Source organism: Aureobasidium melanogenum, assembly GCF_000721775.1.
Source record: "Aureobasidium melanogenum CBS 110374 unplaced genomic scaffold scaffold_8, whole genome shotgun sequence".
In the NCBI taxonomy this organism is placed as follows: domain Eukaryota; kingdom Fungi; phylum Ascomycota; class Dothideomycetes; order Dothideales; family Saccotheciaceae; genus Aureobasidium; species Aureobasidium melanogenum.
This window is the reverse complement of record NW_024470060.1, coordinates 455,348-476,773: the sequence shown is the minus strand read 5'-3', so window position 1 is coordinate 476,773 and position 21,426 is coordinate 455,348. Positions and strand designations below refer to the sequence as shown.

The window sequence follows — 21,426 nt, the reverse complement described above, 5'->3', positions numbered from 1 at the left end:
CTTTGGCAGAAAGAACAGGTTCTGCAATTCTAGAGAGGGCTCGTCATGGCTACGATATGCTTTTCTTCAAGAACAGGAACAGGAACAGGAATACGCATCCGCATCATCACGCGATCCTTGACGCCGGAGTGACACGTGCCTCGGTACCTGGTCCCCACGATCACGAGTCAGGTCGGAGCACCAACTCTGTCTGTCCTCTTGGTCGGAGAGCTGTGCTGAGCCGCGTCTCTTGTTGCCAACGTCTTTCCAGTGTTTACTTTACATCGCTAGCTACTCCTGCACGAAGCTTGGATCCACGCCGGGTCTTCAGCATGCATTGATATTTCTATCCCTTGTCAGCTCCAAAGTCAACATCTCATCCATACGGCTCCAGCATGGCGGGTCCGAAGAGGGCCGCCTTCGCTGAGGAGAGCGCCGAGGTCGAGGTGCTCTATGCGAACCTGTCCAAGATGAAGAGCTTGACCAAGAAGATACAAGCTTCCATGAGCCGTCTCGAGACCAGCGGAAAGACAGTCGACGAGGCCATTGGACCCATCTATGGAAACACACAGAAACTCCAGACAACCAACGCCAACATCGATCGCGTTATCATGGCCATCGACAGAATCCGCGAGCCCTTGGATATGCGCAATAGAGAAGAGCAGGTTCTACGCTCAAACCCCCAGAGCGTCGGCTTGAACGAATACATAGCATCCATCGATCGTACACGCCAGGCTCTGGGTGATCTGAAGCAGTCCAATCTCCGCTCCAATCAGCAGGCCATCTCTGAGCTTAACGGTCTATTAAGCGTCGGCAGCCGACAACTCGAAGACGTCTTCCAGAGCACTCTTCGCGATGGAGTAGCCCCGGTCGAGCCACTTCATTTTATCACCAAGAACATCGACTTCCCTCGTATCTCCTCCAACAAGACGGCGCACTTGCGAACCATCAATGCACATGCATCTTCATCGGCCGCTGAACTTGCCCAAGCCGACTCGAGAGGCACACCCACAGCAAAAGTATATGCTGAAGTAAGAGGTCAATACATCACTGCGAGTCTACAAAACATGGCCGCTGCCTGCCTGGCAACTGCTCGAAAGCAGAATCCAAGTACGGCCACGGTCTACAAGAAAGGTGACAATGCCATTGGCATGTATGCCGCAGGCATCAAAGGCATGGTCATTGCCGAATACGACAATATCTGCCCCATATTCGATCGTGAGGAGTGGGGTCAAGTATTGTCGATGACCTGTCAGGGTGCTCTGAAAGCCTTCGCCAACACCCTGAAAGATCTCGATCGACATATCAAGGACAACATAACGAGCGACTGCTTCCTAGCTTATGAAATTATTGAAGTTGTGTCAGATACGGCTCTCGAGATTGATAGCAAAACGGGAGAGCTGAAGGTCGAATTAGCTGATGCTCTCAAGCCTATACGAGAAACTGCAAAGTCATCACTCTCGGCACTTTTGACAGATGTGCGGAACCGAGTGCAGCAGATGATGCAGCTACCTTCCGATGGCTCCGCAATTCCTCTAACCTCGGAGATGATGACTCGGTTGCAGGCAATGACCAGTTTCCTCGTACCATTGTCGTCCATCTTGACATCACTCGGGAAGGGTGGATGGTCTGCGCCAGGACCAGCATCATCAAGCAGCTCTATACCTACCCTCAAAACTTTCGATGTTGGCGCTGATGGTCGTAAGCTGTTTGCAGACTACGCTGCGGACACCATAAACACTCTTCTCTCCAACTTGGAAGCGCGTTCACAAGCTTTGCAAAAAAGCAAGGGTGTGCAAGGCGTTTTCTTGGCAAACAATATTGCCATTATAGACCGCATGATCCGAAGTTCTGAACTTGGTCCATTGCTGGAGCCTGCACAGCCCAAGATCGAGGCCTGGCGTGTCAAGGCGACTAAGCATTACATGACTACCTGGAACGAGGTATCAGCTTATCTGCTCGATGTGCAGTACACCAATCGCGGCCCTCGCCCTCCCAGTACAGGAACTGCAGTCGATTCAGCAGCATTTGTCAAGGCTTTATCATCAAAGGAGAAGGACGCCATGAAGGAAAAGTTCCGTGCATTCAATGCATCATTTGATGAGATGGTTGCCAAACACAAGACCTACAAGATGGAAAAGGAGGTCAAGGTTGCACTCGCAAGGGATGTCCAGAGACTTATCGAGCCTCTCTACGGTCGTCATTGGGACAGGTATCACGAGATCGACAAGGGCAAAGGCAAGTATGTCAAGTACGACAAGACGCAGCTTAATGCAGTGCTCACGAATCTGGGGTAAAGAAAGATGATGGGATCTGAACTTAGCGTGGCGTCGGGAGTTTTGGATATGTACCTTAGCAAGAGAATTGACACAGCTACGGTTGAAGTCGTCTTGGTGCGGGACAATCGACTTGGTTGCATGAAAATTAAGTTCGAGATGTGTCAAGGATGGATGTCCTGGCTGCTTCCATGCCGGCATGACGCCTTTCCTGATTCGGATAAACAGTGTGTTGACTGTGAAAGCTGCCCTGGCAAAAAGAATGGGTCCGCTTCCTCATGCTCGATAAACAAACAAGGAAAGAAATGGTAAGAGGTCGAAACCGACGCCCTTGAAGGTGTTTGATGATAGTGATACCATGAGATAGAGAGGTCGTGAGAAGCATGTAGGATCAGCGCTTTCATGCACGCGCCCACAGACCCCTTTAAAGCCGCGGCGGTTTGGCTGCTATAGGCTGGCTGTCCCTTTCCTCCACTCCACAATTCGACCTCCATCTTGTAGCGTTGATACTGCCGTGACTCTCACCCTCGTCTATCGCTTCTCGGACCATTTCCCAAATATCATCTTGTACAATTGGAAGGTGTGTAGATCCGTTGGGGCGCGTTTGCGGATGCCAATGGCAGTAGTGCCGACTGTCGGGCAACCACGACAGCAGATGCTCTTGCCGCCGCAAACTTGCTCAGCACACAAACGAAGGTTTACAAGTGCATATGCTGACACGTGTGCCAACAGAAGAAGGCACGTCCGACCTCGCATTAACTCGAAATCCACCCGCCATGGGTAAGCCAACTCTCCCAATTCATCATCCCCCGTTGCCTCTTGCATCTCAAGCAGCATCACTTCTCGCACTGTCGCCATGAGCGCCACCGAAGAGGGCGCATCGCTTGCCCAGGCAGAGCCTGTCGACGCCGATGCATTCGTCGATGCCAACAACTCATTTGTGAATGATGCTGATACAAAGCTCGTCGACACAGCTTCCAATGGCGTCTCTCCCACTCCTCCACCGGTCCGCGCATCGCCAGTCCCTCCCCAGATCCCTTCTGACAACAGTCCTACCTCTCCCCTGATGGGTTCCATTTCACCTCAAATCCAGACTGTCTCTCACAGAGACCCCAAGGCTGCCGCCGCTGCAGCAAGTGACATGAAGAACATCGTGCGCAGGAAGTTGACTGGTTTTGTTGGATTTGCCAACCTGCCAAACCAATGGCACCGCAAGAGTGTCAGAAAAGGATTCAGCTTCAATGTCATGGTTGTTGGTACGTTCCACCACAAGCGCCATCGTGCATACGTGCGGCTTCTGACATCAATACACAGGTGAATCTGGTCTCGGAAAATCGACTCTCGTCAACACTCTGTTCAACACCTCTCTCTACCCACCCAAGGAGCAGAAACAACCCAGCCTCGACTTCGCCCCTACCACTGTCGCCATCCAGTCGATCAGCGCAGACATTGAGGAGAACGGCGTCCGTCTCAGATTGAATGTTATCGACACTCCCGGCTTCGGTGACTTCGTCAACAACAACGAATCCTGGCGCCCCATTGTCGAGAACATCGAACAGCGCTTCGATGCTTATCTTGATGCCGAGAACAAGGTCAACCGCATGAACATTGTCGACAACCGCATCCATGCCTGTGTGTACTTCATTCAGCCCACTGGTCACTCGCTCAAGCCTCTCGACATCGAGGTCATGCGTAGACTGCACACCAAGGTCAACCTCATCCCGGTCATTGCCAAGGCCGATACACTCACGGATGAGGAAATCGTCTCCTTCAAACAAAGAGTGAGCACATTGTAACTCAAGTCCTGCTAAACTGCAAGCTGACACGCACTCCAGATTCTCTCAGACATCAAGCACCAGGGTATCCAGATTTTCGAAGGCCCTCGCTACGAGCTCGACGACGAAGAGACAATTGCCGAGAACCAGGAGATCATGTCAAAGGTTCCCTTCGCCGTTGTTGGTGCCAATACCGAAGTCACCACCCCCGAAGGCCGTAAGGTGCGTGGTCGCAAGTACCCCTGGGGTATCATCGAGGTCGACAACGAGGATCACTGCGACTTTGCCAAGCTCCGCCAGATGCTTATCCGAACACACATGGAAGAGCTCAAGGAACACACCAACAACACGCTCTACGAGAACTACCGTTCCGACAAGCTTGAGTCGATGGGCATGCAGCAAGATCCTTCTGTCTTCAAGGAGATCAACCCGGCAGCCAAGCAAGAGGAAGAGCGCTCTCTGCACGAGCAAAAGCTGGAGAAGATGGAGCGCGAGATGAAGATGGTCTTCCAACAAAAGGTTCAAGAGAAGGAGCAGAAGCTCAAGCAGAGTGAAGAGGAGCTGTACGCTCGTCATCGCGAGATGAGGGAACAGCTGGACAAGCAGAAGGCCGAGCTCGAGGAGAAGAAGAGTCGTATCGAAACAGGCCGACCAGTCGAAGAGAAGGGAAAGAGAAAGGGCTTCTCGATCCGTGGTTAAGTCTGACGCAATTGACAATTGCGGATGCGGAAGAAGTCAAGACTACTATTGTGGTTAATCTACATTATCACCATGGATTGCTGAGCAGCGAGGCAAGGGCGGGCTGGACTGCCTTTGCACAAGTTGGGTTCAAAGTTGTGATACCTCAGCGCTTTTTGTTTGTTTCCCAATGCGTTTTCCTCCATGTCAATTTACTTAATTGCTTTCAGTACCTTGTACCTTTAGTCAGCAAAAAAGCGAGAAAAAGACAAACAGCATGGTTATTCTTGCAACAACCTTGTGCCTGCAGTTTGACACTACGCCTTGCGTGTGGAGCGATGATGAACTAGTCAGCTATCTACAGTAAGTACTATGAGCTGCCAATCTGGTATACAGGCAGATAGGTCTGACTTTTTGTTAATGCTACACGTCCTGAAAACCATTCGAGGGCTCCTTTCACGATACAAATGTCTGACGAGATCTGCCTTGACTCGTGAATCAAGATGCATAATATGCAGTGGCTGGGGTGCGCGGAGCTGGCGGCGTGCGTGGACAAGTGACGTCGTCACTCGAGGTTTCCCTGATTGAAAGGTCGCACCTTCCTTCTCTCTCACTTCCATAAGCAGACTGCAACCAATTTTGCTTTGCAAACAACTATCTATCTTGACCTCTGCCATCACCTATCACCTCCGAGACTCATTCCAGGATAGCGTCCCCAATTGCACAAACAGCATCAGCAGAGTGAGTGACGTTCTCGGTGTCCATTTTCCCCAGCTTGCAAGCTCGCGTGAGTTCGTGCGCGCCAGCCACGGCAGAGCGCTGGCCATGACGACCCCACTGGGCCAACAGCTGTCATTCTGCTGCCTCTGCTCTGACTTCTTTCCTGCATTCTCCTCCGCGTCCATACTGACACGATCTGCTCAAGTTCTCCTACAATGGCTCCCCCTCCTCCCGCAAACCTTCCTCTCCAGGAGCGCATGCTCCAGCTTGTGCAGACACTGCAGTTCGCATGGTTCGCTGGCCATGTTACCCTCCTGCTGTCTTCGGTCCGCTACGCTCTTTCGTACATGACCTTCCACGCCAACTCCAAGTGGGCCACCTTCTCGTACCGCACCGCTTTCGTTGCTGCTGCTGCCACATACGGCATTGTCGTCTTTAAGAGCTTCCGTGCTCGTGCTCGTGCTGGAAAGGCTCAGGGTGGTGCTTTCCAGATTATTGGTGACGAGAACGTTCAATACTTGGGTAAGCCTTCGAACTGCTTTTAGGCTTCGAGCTCAGTGCTAACTTGTACAGTCATGGCTTTGATCTGGCTCTGGTCCCGCCAGATTCCTCTTGCTATTCTGCCCTTCGCAGTTTACTCCGTTTTCCACGTCGCAACTTACACCAGATCCAACCTTCTTCCCACCATTCAGCCCCAGCCTGCTGCCGCTGCTGGTGAGAAGCCCAAGTCATCCGCCCTTGCCGACACCATTGGCAACTTCGTCAAGAACTACTACGACTCCTCCATGACTCTTGTCGCTATCCTCGAGATTGCCCTCTGGTTCCGCCTGGCTTTCTCTGCTCTCCTCTTCCAGAAGGGCTCATGGATCCTGATCGTTATCTACACCGTCTTCCTCAGAGCTCGCTTCCACCAGAGCACCTTCGTCCAATCGGCCGTCAACCAGCTGGCCGCTCGTGGTGACACTATCGCCAACCGCCAGGACATGCCTCCTGCCGTCAGACAGGCTTGGGACGGTCTCAAGAACGGTATCAAGCAGGCTGCTGACCTGACCGACATTAACCGCTACGCTGGTGCCCAGCAGCAGGGCGTCCCCAAGAAGACCCAGTAAACTTCTCGCGCGCCCAATTCTGATCCGCAATCGAGACTGGTGGACTGAGGTCAGACCTATGTGATATCACAGCCAGACTGGCTGAAAGAAGTATGCACATAACGATGCTCTTGATGAGAACAAAAAGTTGATAGAGGAGAGAAGAAGTTGCGCAGCTATGTCAGCAAGCTGCTTGGAGGATATCGGAGGTTGAGAAGACTGACCTTTGTTCATGATTAGTACAGACAGCGATACCTGATTTTTCATTCCTAACGCCTATGACATTATCTCTATACACCCTCTCTGAATTGATCCAAAGTGATTATCTCGACCCGCAACACCGGCGCCTCGCTTCTTGACCTGCAAAGTTTTTCGAAAAGTGTTTTGCTCGAAGAGTCCTTCAAACGCTTCCAAGACACAGCGCAGCCAGCGTAACAATACTCGGTTGCACAAAGTGGCACTTGCTCCATGGCTGTTCCTGCAGTGGTCTGATCTCGTCCTGGGTCTTGGTCGATGGCTTGACAGATCCGCACGCCATGTGTACCTTAGATCAGTCGCCGTTCGAGAAGAAGCGGAAGTTCCAGTCCAAACTCGGCCGAGTTTGGCATAAGCATTCCATTCGCCAAGATGAATAGTTGCACAAACATCCGACCCTGTTGTGCAGACTACAATGAGGACTCAGATCTTGTGGAATGCTACTTAGCGCCCATGCGGCGTGTAGAAACTCTTTTCTGAACACTCTACGGAGAGGCAATCTTACTGCAACACAAGAGAATGAGCAGACATGGTTTATGGAATGACAAGCTAATTGACCAGGTGCCCAGTCCCGCACACGCACAAGCCTGAGGCTCCACGCAGTCTCATCTCTTCTCGTCTGGTGCAACGCTATGCAGCATGCTGCGAGACGGTAGATATGCGAGTGGCAAGGTATGTGTACGCAGATGTTTGGCACTTTAAAAGAGACGGGATCTGTCAGATCAAGATCGAGACAAGCCGCATGCCTGGCCTTCCAGCGACCGGGTTCACGTATGTGGAGCAAGTGGTGTCGAATGGGCAGCAGCAGGATAAAATGTTCCGGTGACGCGAATTGGTATAAGGTGTGGCTGCATGACAGAAACATATCTTGCGACCGGGTTGGTGGGAAAGGGGTGATGGCATACTGCTGCTTGTGCTACAGTTGATACTGCTGAACGACTGGAACCGGTTGTCACATACAGAGGTCGCATGCTACACTGTCAGTGTCGTACCTGGCGCAAGATCGTGGATGATCTGGTAAAGTGATTTTGGGTAGCAATAACCAGGGCCATGTTTCGAACAGGAGGGGCTGCAGGGGTTCGTGCCAATATCTTCTCATTTCAAAGATCGTGGTCAAGAGTCATGTAGGAATGTACTCCTCAAAAGTGACAGGTTCATGTTTTGTAAGCTTCTGATCCCTGAGCAAAGTACTATCTCCACCATCACTACTCCAAGCATTCTGCTGGTGTCTTTCTATCACGTCTTTGAGAGGACCCACGCGCCGTGGCTTTATGCACGAGGCTTCTTCGGATCACGCAAATGGATTTCTAGACGGCACGGCACCATCCCCCTAGGTTTTCTCCCGACGTGCTAGATATGCAGCTACAGGCCATGGTTGGACTTGGCCAATTCGAGGAGATGACAATGTCAACCAGCCCCAAACTACGTGAGTATACTTCTTAAGTGCAATTGAAGCATGAGAGTGCCAGACGTTGGATGAAGGGGAAAAGAAGAAGTTTTGAGGTCATCTTTGACCGAATTCATACCACAGATCTTGTCTCACAGATCGTCCCGCCGCTTGCAGATCTATGTGTTCCCCTGGAATTTCGGTGCCATGCAGAAAGAGGAAAGTTCACAGAGTTGTGCAAGGAGAAAGTCCCCGAAATGTCGACCGGGCAGACGTGCGATGACTGATGCAAGCTGCAAGTATTCCCTGCTAGATCTCATGCATGTCCGGCACGACCATTCCGCTACGCCAATTGCAGCCCCCACCTACGGGAATGGAAAACATGGTGTCTTGATTGAGTACCACTATCAGCCGGGAAGTCGACGCGCGCCAGCACCAGACGACGTTCTGCAGTAGAATCTACCGGCCCTTCTCTGCATACAGCATGGGCCCGCTCGATCCGTGCGACGTCTTTTCAATTGATAAAGTCTGGAGTTTGATTACCCACATCCGAAGCCGTGGACTTGGATGAATCATGTCATGTGGAAGTTTGAGGAAGCAACTTTCGCAAGAGCAGCTGGCAGTGAGGGAGGATGATCAAGAATGATGGTGCCAGGTACCACACGGGTACCCTTGCCGTGTTTCTTGGATAGACTCGGGCCTTCATCCCCCTCGAGCTCACCCCTCTCCAAGGTGGGTCGTGACATGAACAGAGCAGCAGCTCCGGCGCCCAAGATACGGAATGGCGGCGCATGCAACAGTACGACATAGGCTTGCTGCTCTCTCCGCTACATTTGCACACGCCTCAGCCCATTCCGGTCTTGGGCTGGCTGCCTGTTCGAGCAAGTGCGCATGGCGCAAGAGCCTCTTTGACTCTGGCTTCTCGCCCCTCCACTGCTAGCCGTTCATTCTCATCTCCAGACGCCATCATTTCTTGTGGGATGTGGACGTAGGTCTCAGCTTTGCTTGCAGCGCGAACGTTTTTTCTGGCTGATCCAACAACGCCTCCCCAGAACGAAGATCTTCTGCCCTTCTACTTCTGTATCTTGCTGCTGCCGGGCCTGCTGCATTGGTAGCAAATCTAGCCTGCATTGTTTTGGTTTGATTGTTATATATATCTTTTACTTTGACCACTCAAGTAGATATTCCATCATCACCTTCCTCCCCAACTCTCTCGAGCACTCGTGCCTGCCTTGTATCATCGCTGCTAGTCGGCCATACCTCATCAGTCTCTCGCTCTCTCACTTCAATAATTCTGGCAACAACGCTCGCTCTTCACCACATATTCCAACTTTTGCAATAGTCGATTGAATCTCCTCTTTTCATACAAGCAAGGTAGAATTACCCCGCCACACCGTCATTGATCAATTGAACTGACCAGGCACACATAGCACAATGGCAATCTCTGGTTCTTGCGAGCACCGCTTCAGAGTCATCAAATCAGACACAACGCTCATTGTCTGGAATTGCAGCCTGTGTCATTCTGGCCCGCATTGGTTCATCTACGAGTGCACGAAGTGCAAGGTCAAGAGATGTGAACCCTGCACACGCAAAGCATAAGACCCGAAGAGAAGCGAATATATCGACCAGGGTACGTACAAGGCCATCCACTTTCTCCATGATCCATACCACTACCAATCCCTCGGTCTCGCAAATGCTGAGTCGTCTCACATCTCATTGGACTGACCTGAATTGGAATAGTCTTCTGTACATGCGTACCGATGTCCCCCTTGATGCAGATCAATCGCCTGCATCCACCGACATGCATGTTTCCCCACCATCAATCCATCTCATCTAATTGGCTTGGCCACAATCTCTCTCCCGAGCACTCGGGTCACGATGACTCTGGCGCGATCAACCGACGACGAGCTGCCACGATAACGTATGACGCACTGCACCGATAATAACTTGCTTCACATATCACCTACACAGACATCACTAGCTCTGGAGCATTCTCAACTGGCCGGCGAGGCATCGGCATCGCTTCACTTCGATCTTCCTATCTTAACGGTCTCCCTTTGTGTCTTCTCCCGTACATCTTTTCCACAGTCTGGGCTATTCTATCACTGGGTATCGGGTTATCTGGCGTCGAGCGAGGAGTTTCCACTTCGTCAATTCACAAAACAGGAACTGGCATGAGAATTTTTTTGACAAGCGATTGCCTTGGTGTTTGAAAAAGATTGTCTCTCACGAATGCCTCACGGCTGTATTAGAACAATGGGAATGGGGATATGGCGAAATGGGTTACAAATCTTCCGCAAGGATCTCGCTGGCGTACATCTTGGACGAACGATCCTTTTCTTTACACCTTCCATTTTCTTATATCCCTCTCCTTGATGTTTCTGCAGGCTCACGATCGGTGGATCATCTACCTTGTATCTCTTCTACCTCCAGATAGCTGCCGCAAGGCATAAAGAATTGATGATTCTCACGATATCCTCGTATCGATGCATGGCTTCGAGAATAATCTAAGATAGTGGTCCGCGTATCGCTTAGCTAAGGCACGACAACCATCAGTACAAGTAGAACTCCAACTTCAAGTCCACTCTGATCGGTCGGTCTACAAGAAGCTACCAGACTAAACCAACCGCCATGCAGAACAGACGTGCATCTCTGCATAGGAATGCCCACTTGGGTCAACCATGTGCTACCGCGAGACGAAACATTGGGACTAGCAGGAAACCAGGTCGATGGTGACATGAGGAAAAGGGTTCGGTGCAAGGGAGAGGGTGGTATTGCATATGTGGCTAGCAAACTCAAATAAAGCATAGAAGAATCGAAGGATAAACTTTTGTTATTGACCTTCCTGTTCTGCTGTGATGGCCAGAAGCTAGAGTGCAGTCGAGCGATCGGCCGCCGCTGTCGGCTATAGCCTGTCATCTATACGTGCTTTGAGATGTGGTAGACATATCGAACCACTAGGCTCCATCATCACGAGGAGACTGGTATCGAGGCTCGACCGACATGACCGTCACTTCGGGCCCTTGGAGAGGCCTACACACGCTGAACTGGACAAGCTTCTTCGACTATCAAGGAACATCGTCATGGTTCAGTGGTCGAGGCAGTATTCGTAGATGGCTGGTCAGCGGTAAAGCGATCGTCAACAATCGACGGGTCCAAGCTCCCTTGCGGGTCAGGAACGGCCCGCCAAAAGTTGCACGGCCGCCAATGGCGCATCGTTCGCAGAGGAATCTCCAATTGATCCCCTTCTGACTTTCTTTTCTTGCCAATCCAATCTTTGTGGCGCGCAAACAAGATCAAATGGCGCCCAAGAGAAAGGCACGCGTGTCACAAACGTCGAGTCCCGCACCGACACCCTCTCGCTCAAACACGACCGTTGCAGTCGAGATCGAACAGCGCCGACGACCAAAGGCATCAGACGAAACTCCGACTACGAAACCCTCTGAGCAAGCGGCAGAGCAAGACGAAGAAGAGGAGGAGGACGAGGATGACGAGGAAGCTGCCAATGCTGCCTTAGTGGCCGATCCATGGACCGACGACGAGGAGATTGGCCTGTTCAAAGGTCTCATACGCTGGAAGCCAACGGGCATGCACAAGCACTTTCACCTGCTTTCTCTGCATCAACATTTGCTGTCGAATGGCTACATACATCCCAAAGCACCGCATACACGAATCCCTGGCATTTGGGCCAAGCTAAACGACCTCTACGATCTAGAAGCGCTAGACGAGCGCGAAGACGCAAACGCTGCGCCTTGGTCCACGTCCGAAGACGAAGATGAAGAAGAGGACGAAAAGGACGAATTAGGCGATGATGAGGACGAGCCAGAACACACGCACGACACGGAATTCGAACTCCCAGACGACGACTTTGGCAGCCTAGTCTGGCGCGCGCGTTTTCCAGGTTCAGAAGACGAGCAAAGTCGAGAAAGTTCACCGCCGTCACATGAAGAATTGGTTTCGAGGCCAGACAGCCCACCTGTACGCTTCACACCTTCATTCGAGATTCCTCTGTCAGAAGCACAGCAGACGCCATCCACACGGACGTCTAAGAAAGCAGCGGCATCTGCGAAGACGAAGGGAAAACAAGCACCACCAAATCCTAGAAGGTCGAGTCGTGTGGCCGATAGCGTCGACCCAGACGACGACAACGACGAAGATGAGGAGGAAGAAGAGAGTGAGGAGGAAGACCAAAGCGAGCAGGAAAGTATGGCCAGTGGCACTCCTGCGCCCAAAGCTTCAAAATCAAAGGGTAAAAGGAAAGCTCCTGCTGCAAAGCCTAGGGCTAGTAAGCGGAGGAGGTAGAGAATAAGGAAGGTGTGATGGCAGGGTTGACATTGCTGTTGTTGTTTGTTTTTGCTTCTTGTTAGCCTCTGAGATACCCATTTGTTTTGAACTTGTTGTGCTCCACTCTTCCTTCCTCTTTCTTGCACTTGCTCGACCAAAATGATGTGATACATGCAGATGATATATAGCATGCCAAGAAGTGACAGGGTGATGTTCGTAACTTGGACGACATCGGCTCTTTCCTCTTGCACCTCTTGCATTTTGCTGCCATGATCAATCTCTCTCCTTGACAGACAGTGAATGATCCACAATAATGCCTTCGTTGTTATCACTACCACCAGAAATCTTCAATGCTGTTCTTGACGACGTTTCAGGACGCGATGTCATGAACCTACGCCTTGTCTGCCGCCATACAAGTGCACTATCACTCCATCAATTCGGACACAAATGCCTGACGGATCTCTCTTTTATCTGGTCTCCGTATAGCTTACAAGGATTGCTTGATCTCAGTGTACATCCACTGGGCCGATACGTCAGGCGTCTGAATTTTGCGACCAATTTTATCTATGCCGAAAAACTCACAGCAGTCCCGGACGAACAAAGGGAAGCGAGACTCAAAAACACATTCGAGCAGTGGGAAGAGAGAAATGAACTGGTGATTCAAGCACTGAAGAATTTGCAAAAGCTGGGTGTACAACCGATGCTAGGAGTTTTCGATGTACCTTGGGATTCTTCCGATCTTGGAAAAGATAACAGACGCAGTACAAGAAGGTATGGATACGGCTATGAAAAGTTTTATGGTACTGCCAGACCAGATGCTTCAACTGAGGACCTCCACGATATACACGATAACTCGTATCCGGCTTTCGCTCACGCAGTTGAGTATGTCCTCAAAGCCGCGCACCAAGCCAAGCTACCTGTCAGTGCATTTCACGTTCATAGGGAAGAAGGCGCGGAACACTATAAAGATGACCTCCAGGTTCTTCGAGAGCAGTATCTCAGGTCTGGCGAGTTCAGCCCCGACTTTGATCTCACCATCACAACCTTGTGCCCAGAAACCGGAGAGAGACCAGCCCACACAGCAAGAAACATCTTTGATACCAGACGACAAAGATACGAGTTTCGCACATTACCAGTGGAACATTTGGTCTGGCTCACACAACCCCGGGCCAATTTTGAAAGGCACGGCTTCATTTTGAATCCCCCACTCGACTCAGCGCCTGAAGGCAACAAACGTTGCTTCAGAGAAATCAGCATATCGTTCTGCGATGCACCCTTTGATGTCTTGACCGAGTTCTTGCTCGGCCAAGCAAAGACCTTACGGGTGCTTCAACTCGAGCACATTGGCATCATGTACCTCGACGACGATGGTGTCGAAGTTTTGGACTTCCTCCAGATGATCAAGAATGATTTGACACTCGACTATCTCAAGATGGCACGAGTGAGCAGTAGTGAAGATAGATCGAGATTGATTGGTGGCCATGACGATACGTGGACCAGTAGAGAGGAGATCCAAGAGGGATTGCAGATGTACGTTCAGAGAGAAGAGAACGATGAGCATTCTGTCGATGAGGAATGGAATGATGATGACGATGGCGAGTGGATCTCCGTACATCATTCTGAAAATGAAGAGGAAGAAGAAGAAGTCTGGCCTGGTACCTCACAAAATGACGGAGTAACAACAGAACAGCCGGATGCAGTAGAGGAAGAAGGCGGTGAAGCATAAACCCTCATAGAGACGGAAAGTACTGCAGCATATTCAGGAATATATGTCAGCTAGCTTGGATTTGGCATTGTAGAAATGCTAGGTTAGAGATACAGAAACTACGGAGTCTGAGGTACACCTCCATCACCCATCAGATTACCTGTCAAGCCCTTCATTCTCCTTCCAAGAAGATCATCCTCACTGGCCAAGCTGACCAGACTCTTCATCCTTTCATTCCGCGGCCGCTCGTTTCTGGCTCCTCTGACAGCTCTACCACCACCTCTGGGACTTCCCTTTTTCTTAGGACTTGTGCGAACACCACCGTTCAATGTACTCATCTCAAGTGGTCTATCCTCATCGCCAGAAGATTCAGTAGGCACGCGGCGATGGTGTCTGACGCCATTGCTCTTCTTCAAGCCCGATCCAGCTTCGTTGCCAAAGTAGTCAGTCTCTTCCCCGTCCAACTCAGCACGCATATCAGCTTCACGGAAAAGATCAGCCATCCAACGTGAGCATCGCGAAATATATTTCCAGCCTGCTGGGAATATACCCGCGAATTGCAGGAAGCCGTGAGAAATGCCAGGGATCAAGACTACATTGACATGATCTGTATCGACGAACACATCTCGTTCGCGTACGAGACCTAGCTCTTTGCGGCTGTTCCAGTGGGCTAATTTGGCTTGTCTTAAGCGGCCTGCGAAAATGACGGTATCGTCGACGAGAGGGTCACGCTCGCCAGTCATCATATACGTCTTTGGGAAACGGGTGAGAAGCGGTTCGGGTGCGAGTAGTGGTGAGAGAAGATAGTCGGTTGAGAAGTCTGGCCGTGAGTGCGGACCAATATACAAGATGATCATAGCTCGCATCATTTCGGGCGTTAAGACGCGGTCGTTGAAGTAAGATATCATAGAAGACATGGCAAGCCGAGTGCGTAGCATCTGAGGAGCAGGTGCAGTGGAAGCAGCATCAACGGTGTGAGCGGCACTGGTGTGAGCCTCTGTGGGAGAAGCGACGATAGGCTTGTCAGTCAACTGCTGAACCGCAGTATTCGTGCGCTTCGTCTTTGGCGGACTGACATCTTCGTCTTCATCCTCAGACCCGTGTGGAGTATTTGGTGTTAGCTTTCTGTAGTCATCACTCTTTCTGCTAAGAACACCTCTGTTGGTCTTTCGCATTTTGCGGTCTTTGATCAAAGACATTTGTTCATCTGTCATCCAGTTGCCAATATTCATGTCCAGAGCTGGATAGATGAGGACAGCGCCCTCAGGTACAGGAAGAGATGTTTCGCCTTGCCATCTGCGGGTTGCAGTGCTGCCAGACTGCAGAATCATGAGAATTAGACCTACGGCAAGATTGCCGCCTGCGCTGTCTCCACTGACGACAATCTTGGGCATGGTCTCTCCTGAAAGACCTATACATTGTCCTTTGGTCGCAACCAGGGTATGATAGGTGTCGTAACACTCATTCAGAGCATAAGGATAAGGATATTCGGGAGCTTTCTTGTAATCCAGTGCTAGCACAGGCAAGCCTGTTCTTGCACCCCAAGCAAGCAATTTGTCGTCGTGTGCTCTGGGATCCATTGCAACAAACCCGCCGCCTGGGATATCGAGCACAATCTTGTCGTGATTCTTGAGATCACTGATAGGACCGTCAAAGTAGAGCCATGCTTGGACGGGCTCGGCATAACTGCTTTGTCTGGGTCTGGGTATGCGGATAGCGCGTGGTGGATAGCGCATCAGTTTAGGACGCATCAACTTGCCGAAGAAGTTGATATATGGTGTGTTTGGCTTGTTCCAGCTGACTCTCAGATGTTCCAATGTCAAGCCAGCTCTTACTCTTCGCACCTTTTCATCTGCTTGCTCGGCACAGATGAGATAGTAGACCGAGAAGACGAGACTGGCCAGGTCTTTCAACCATACAGGCCGTAGATTCATGGCCGTCCAGAAGCCTGCGTCCAATGCTGTTGTGATCCATGTCGCTCGGAAGTATGATCTTGTGTAGAGGTTTGCAAGCGGTTCTGGGCACTCGAGGCCTACGAGCTTGCTGAAGTTTCGCGTGATGTATAGATATATCAGAGTCAAGACAACAGTATGCCAGGCTGTCAAACGTGTGGACAGGAGTCTCGAGATGCGACGAAGGTATGGGGGACCATGTGGGTTGCCCCTGCAATGGACTACGTCAGCAATGAAGTCGTGTAAGCTGCATACCAAACACATACTTGTAGAGATAATAGGACCAGAAGGAAACGACAGCAAAGACTTGGTACTTGCGGAATCTGACCGATGGCCTGCCCAAGACATGATCTGTACATCAATACTTAGCTACCCCATGTACATCAGAGAGCACTTGCGACAGAGATGGCATACCTATCATGATGCGCAATGTTCACCAGACATGCAAAGAAAGAAAACAGTACAGAAAGGCCACCAAACGAAACGCTCAATATGAAGTGGGATCTAGCATCAGCAAGGAGGGAAAGACGGTTGTTGGTTCAAACAAAGGGAGGAAAACAAGGTTAGAATCAAGTCTTCATAATAATTGCAAGAAAGAGGAGTTTACACAGGGGTGACGGAAGACGATATAGGTCGACCTGAACTTTGCACGTGAAAGAGCAGTCATGCTTGCGCCTTGTGCTGAGAGTCTTCGATATTTGCCATGTCATGAGGTCTAACGTCTTGATTTGACATGTGATAGTGACGCCCGTCCTGGCATTCCCGAAATGCCGAAGACCTGTTCGTTGCGGAATGTGGGGATCCTTTGTTCTTTCACCCCGCCGAACCCCTTATTGTGATATTCGTGCATTGATAGCGAGCACATGACCGCACTGTAAGGTATGTAACATTGTGTCTTCATGGAAGTTTTGTACTTGTCGTGCGATCGATGCAGGGACTGCAAGGCTTCGGCCTTGGTCCAAGCCACACATCTTGTCCTCGTGTCGGCACATGTGTTAGTTGATCGGCGCAGCGAGCTACGATAAAGATGAGATTTTGCAGCCGATAATCACATGTGATGTACTTCGAGCCCTTGGGGTTGCTCCTGGTATCTCGTCCTGAGAGAAGCTCAGCACGATCCACTATAGATCAACCACCGATCGGCAGATATCACGGTGAAACGGTGATTGAATACTGTTGTCGTCAAACGAACAAGGCCAGCGAACTACTGCAATCTAGGCGTACTGCAAAGCAATACTTGGATAGAAGAAGAGATTGAGAAATTCGTTTATGATACACGTATCCAAGCCTCCGGCGCCTGAGCATTCATTTGACCAGCATAACGCAAAAGAACATCCAAAGTAAAAAGATGGGTGAAACTAGAGCCGAGAGAGGACGCTTGGGGTACAATAATGAAACACCGTAACCTTTTTAGTTCTTGGGAGGGTACTTCTTGAAGAGGAATCTGAGAGGCATAAGTCAGCACGTGTTACTGCTTCTTGGTTCCCTTTGCGGGACCAGTTTTCTTATATGGCGATGCTTGGAGGAGAAAAGGTCCTCGTGATGCTGCAATAACGCCATGGATAGGATATGGGGGTTGCACTCACTTGCTGGCGTAGTAGTCACCAAGGGCGAAGACACCAACGATACCTGCCCAAGCTCCTGCGACCTTCCAGGTGAGCTCGCCGGCAGTGTACTTTCTGTAGGCACCGAAACCAAGGAGACCACCAAGAGCGACAACAGCAATGGTGTTACCAAGGATGACAGGGTTATCGCTGTTGGCCTTGGCCTTCTCAGCGGCCTTTTGTGCCTTCTGCTTAGCCTTCTCCTTGAGTTCCTCGGCCTCCTTGGCCTTCTCACGAGCTTCAGCCTCAAGACGTTCACGCTCAGCCTGGGTCTCGGTCTGGACTTCTTGCGATTGGAAATCGGAGGGAACAGATGAAATGTGAGGGCTGTCAACGTCGATGAGCTGGTGAACTTCGTCGTCGGTGTGCTGGATCTCGGGAACAGCGTGTGCGCGCCTTGATGGTTGTTAGCATTGGCTTGCTGTCGGCACGTGGGCGACCAGAACTCACTTCTGTGAACAAGTCAGTGGGAGGTCGACAGGAACAGATCAAGTAGCAACAACATACCTCCTCGTCGGACTGCTGGGGCCCACTGGCGGCGACAGATGCGTAAGACATGGTAGCGGGGGGTGCGGGTGCAGGTGCGGGCTCTTCGGTAGCGATGTCGGGCTCTTGAGAAGGGCTGGGTTCTTGTGCGGTCACCGACTCTTGGGTAGTGGCAGCAGGAGTGGGTTCGGGTTCTGAGACGGGGATGGGAGCAGTGGTGGTGTTGACTTGGGGTTCTGGAGTGGAAGCAACAGGAGCAGGAGTGGGTTCTGGTGTAGAAGCAACGGGATCAGGAACAGGAGCTGCGGATGCAGATGCGTCACTGTTTGGTCGCTGGAGAAACTCGAGGCTCATCGTGATTGGTTTTTGCTAATCCCACCTAAAGATGACATGTGATGGACCGAATGGTGATACGCAACTTCTTCTTACAGCAGAGGCTTGAGCCTTGGCACAGTTACGTCAAGTCTCGTGGCCCGCGCGTTCTGCGGCTCAAAGTTGCACTCAATCAATAGACGTTGGATATCAGATAGATTTAGCCGTCTATTACATGTCTAGAGGAGTAGTGATGCACTCGCTTTTCTAGGCTTCTGGCTGTGCCTTGTTTTTGGTAGAGTTATAAGCCCCAATGCGTAATGTACAAGTTATATCTTTGCGAAATCGGCTTATTTGTCGCCCTTGCTTTGCTGGCCAGTAGCGTCGTGTGCGGCCTTGGGGACGAGGCTGTCAGACTCGCTCATGATATCGTGATCACGCTTGACCTGCTCGGTTGCAGCGTTGGAACGATCTCTCTTTCCTTGGACAGCTTCGGGGTGGTCAGCTCCTCTGTGAGCGACCTTCTCGGCGTCAGGGTTGGCCTCAGGCTGAGTGGGCTGGCTAGATTGAACAGCAGCAGCAGCATCATCCTGCTCTCTTGCCTCGGCCTCGACGTCGTCCTCGAGCTCTGCGCCGTACACGTCAGGGTGCTCGCGGAAGCAGTTCTGCATGTTCCTACATATCCATGTTAGCCTCAATTGCTGCAATTCACCGATGCATCGACATACTTGAACTTGTCAATGCAGTCCATGCCCTTGGGCTCCTCCTTTGAGTAGACGAAGCAGCTGAAAGCCTCTCTGAACTGCTCGCCGCAAGGTCCGTAAGCCATACCACCAAGGCATGGACAGTCCCAGTTGATCTCGCCAGTCTCCTCATTGAAAGCACCCTGTTGGCCAGCCTCCTCTTCCAGATCCTGAGGCGATCCAGCAAGAGCACCATCTTCAGGCTCTGGTACAGGAGCATTTGTGGTAGCCTCGCGGACAGTGTGTACGACGTCGGTTGTAGCGGCGGCAACCTTCTTTGCATCGGCCTCTGCGTCGGCCTTGACTTGGGCCTGGAGGGCGTGACGTTTCGCTGTTACTGCATCGAGAGTGGGAAGCGTCTCTGACTCGATTTGTGTCTCCGGTGGCGCGTGTCTGACAACTGGATGGTGTTAGTCGCAATGCTTGCGCAACTCAGACCAAGATGCGCTTACAGGATTGCTCCTCGGCAAAGACATTGCTGGTGTTGTAGTAGTAGACCAGAGCACCGGCCAAAGTCCATCTCACGGCCGAGTTCTTCCAGCTTCGTGACTTCTCATGCGGAGGTGCGGTACTAAGAAATCTCCGCGACGGAGCGCTGCTGCGCGAGGCCTGCGCGGCGGCGCGTCTGACTACCGGGCGAAACATTGCAGCTGTGTTGGGACCAGAAAAGACCGTGGACAGAGAGAATTGGAACAGCTGGGCGTGGTGGCTATCGCAGCGAAGATGATGGAAACATCACCAACCAAAGCCCATCGGCCGCTGTCGCCGGATGTTCGTGCGCAACCTTGTGGCTAGTGTGCTGTGCTCCAGCCACAAAAGCAGGTTATCAATGATTCTGGTTACCATCGCACAATCCTACTTGTGTCGTGCGACCTCACGAGTCACGAGTTTTCTTCTCGAACAACAACGACATGGGAGATACACATCCGGATGCGCATCCTGCCGACTTTATCAAGGATGGCAACGAGTTGACCCATCTTGACAAAGATCAATCCAAACCGGCTCTGATCATATTGAACCAGCCTATAGCAGACACAAAGGTGCTAGGTCGCTTATGGAACCACACCAGCTATCGGCTATGTGCTGATGGCGGTGCTAATCAACTCTACGATCTTTTTAATCAAAATGATCCGTCGCAGCTCGACCGATATGTAAGAGGACTCGCGGCTTTTTTCTGGCTTCTCTAGCACCATCTGATTTGTGATGAACGTACCAGTTACCAAATATCATCCATGGTGACCTCGATTCTCTCCGCGAAGATGTCAAGAGCTATTACAAGGAACACAACGTGGAAGTCACTGAAGATCCAGATCAGTACAGCACAGATTTTGGAAAGGCCATCAAACAAGTGTTGAGGGAGCAACCCTGGCAAAGAAACTTCCTTGTCCTGGGAACCATCGCAGGACGACTTGATCAGGGCATTGGCCTGTTATCGGAGATCTACCGCGAGCAGCACTCGAAACAACATGCAAACATTCGGTTCTGGCTGTTCTCGGAATCAAGTATATCCTTCACTCTCTCACCTGGCACAACAACTATCCACACACCTTTGGGCGAGAGGGTCATCACACCAAACATTGGCATTCTACCAATATTTGGCCCGGCGCATATCTCGACAAATGGACTAGAGTGGGATGTCACAGACTGGCATACGCAGATGGGTGGCCAAGTCAGCACCAGTAATCACATTGTTGAAGATCAGATTACTATCTCGACTGATGCCGAAGTGCTCTTCACAGTCGAACGCAGAAAAAGTGTAGCAGGGTAGCCATGCCGTTGACCAAATAGAAAAGAACATCATCAATATATGATAACACGAGCGACACAAGCGAGCTGTTGGTGTTCTTTGTTGGAGCCAAGTACTCAATTGACAGGACAAGTGAAAGTGACATGCAAGGCATCTTTCACACGTCGTGGCAGCCATGATGTCGGAAACACAACTCCAAAGACAACCCACACATGATGCATTTGAAAACACATGACGAACACTGTTCACCATGAATGGCTTGGTGGCTTGGTGGATATGAGCGAGACGTGACGAAGTGCAGATTACTGGCGGGGCTCGAGCGCAATGAGGGAAAGCACTGACCCAGTGACCAGGATGATTTTCGGATGGCCAAGGAGGCCTCTTGTTGCGACCAACAGGCGAAAAAGGACTGTCCGACAAGATTGACAATAGACT

The 21,426-nt window shown here is 51.1% G+C and overlaps 10 protein-coding genes across 10 annotated transcripts; 7 read left to right on the top strand and 3 right to left on the bottom strand.

Annotated features, from left to right (window-relative positions):
- Positions 1–374: 374 nt before the first annotated feature.
- M437DRAFT_47272 (uncharacterized protein) lies at positions 375–2,276 on the top strand (the record flags this gene model as incomplete). The annotated part of the gene is made up of 1 exon (XM_041021424.1): positions 375–2,276. One exon carries the CDS (start codon positions 375–377, stop codon positions 2,274–2,276), a length of 1,902 nt encoding a protein of 633 aa, XP_040880543.1.
- A 1,045-nt stretch (positions 2,277–3,321) lies between these two features.
- M437DRAFT_46606 (septin-7) lies at positions 3,322–4,729 on the top strand (the record flags this gene model as incomplete). The annotated part of the gene is made up of 3 exons (XM_041021297.1): positions 3,322–3,511; positions 3,570–4,036; positions 4,091–4,729. 3 exons carry the CDS (start codon positions 3,322–3,324, stop codon positions 4,727–4,729), a joined length of 1,296 nt encoding a protein of 431 aa, XP_040880542.1.
- Positions 4,730–5,643: 914 nt separating this feature from the next.
- M437DRAFT_46916 (uncharacterized protein) lies at positions 5,644–6,537 on the top strand (the record flags this gene model as incomplete). Its single annotated transcript, XM_041021344.1, has 2 exons — positions 5,644–5,950; positions 6,002–6,537. The coding sequence occupies 2 exons, from the start codon at positions 5,644–5,646 to the stop codon at positions 6,535–6,537; spliced, it is 843 nt and encodes a 280-aa protein (XP_040880541.1).
- A 3,055-nt stretch (positions 6,538–9,592) lies between these two features.
- On the top strand, positions 9,593–9,757 carry M437DRAFT_46999 (uncharacterized protein; the record flags this gene model as incomplete). Its single annotated transcript, XM_041021358.1, has 1 exon — positions 9,593–9,757. The coding sequence occupies one exon, from the start codon at positions 9,593–9,595 to the stop codon at positions 9,755–9,757; it is 165 nt and encodes a 54-aa protein (XP_040880540.1).
- Positions 9,758–11,458: 1,701 nt separating this feature from the next.
- M437DRAFT_46697 (uncharacterized protein) lies at positions 11,459–12,460 on the top strand (the record flags this gene model as incomplete). Its single annotated transcript, XM_041021309.1, has 1 exon — positions 11,459–12,460. The coding sequence occupies one exon, from the start codon at positions 11,459–11,461 to the stop codon at positions 12,458–12,460; it is 1,002 nt and encodes a 333-aa protein (XP_040880539.1).
- Positions 12,461–12,755: 295 nt separating this feature from the next.
- M437DRAFT_47062 (uncharacterized protein) lies at positions 12,756–12,965 on the top strand (the record flags this gene model as incomplete). Its single annotated transcript, XM_041021376.1, has 1 exon — positions 12,756–12,965. A coding segment is annotated over one exon (210 nt), but the record flags the coding sequence as incomplete, so codon positions are not given.
- Positions 12,966–14,266: 1,301 nt separating this feature from the next.
- Positions 14,267–16,520, bottom strand: M437DRAFT_74764 (lipase; the record flags this gene model as incomplete). The annotated part of the gene is made up of 3 exons (XM_041026298.1): positions 14,267–16,310; positions 16,366–16,450; positions 16,514–16,520. The coding sequence occupies 3 exons, from the start codon at positions 16,518–16,520 to the stop codon at positions 14,267–14,269; spliced, it is 2,136 nt and encodes a 711-aa protein (XP_040880537.1).
- A 989-nt stretch (positions 16,521–17,509) lies between these two features.
- Positions 17,510–18,110, bottom strand: M437DRAFT_47002 (uncharacterized protein; the record flags this gene model as incomplete). Its single annotated transcript, XM_041021359.1, has 2 exons — positions 17,510–17,543; positions 17,686–18,110. Coding segments are annotated over 2 exons (459 nt in total), but the record flags the coding sequence as incomplete, so codon positions are not given.
- Positions 18,111–19,201: 1,091 nt separating this feature from the next.
- On the bottom strand, positions 19,202–19,832 carry M437DRAFT_15853 (mitochondrial intermembrane space import and assembly protein 40; the record flags this gene model as incomplete). The annotated part of the gene is made up of 3 exons (XM_041018831.1): positions 19,202–19,447; positions 19,550–19,644; positions 19,697–19,832. Coding segments are annotated over 3 exons (477 nt in total), but the record flags the coding sequence as incomplete, so codon positions are not given.
- A 323-nt stretch (positions 19,833–20,155) lies between these two features.
- On the top strand, positions 20,156–21,012 carry M437DRAFT_83890 (thiamine pyrophosphokinase; the record flags this gene model as incomplete). Its single annotated transcript, XM_041028011.1, has 2 exons — positions 20,156–20,395; positions 20,461–21,012. The coding sequence occupies 2 exons, from the start codon at positions 20,156–20,158 to the stop codon at positions 21,010–21,012; spliced, it is 792 nt and encodes a 263-aa protein (XP_040880534.1).
- Positions 21,013–21,426: the final 414 nt, after the last annotated feature.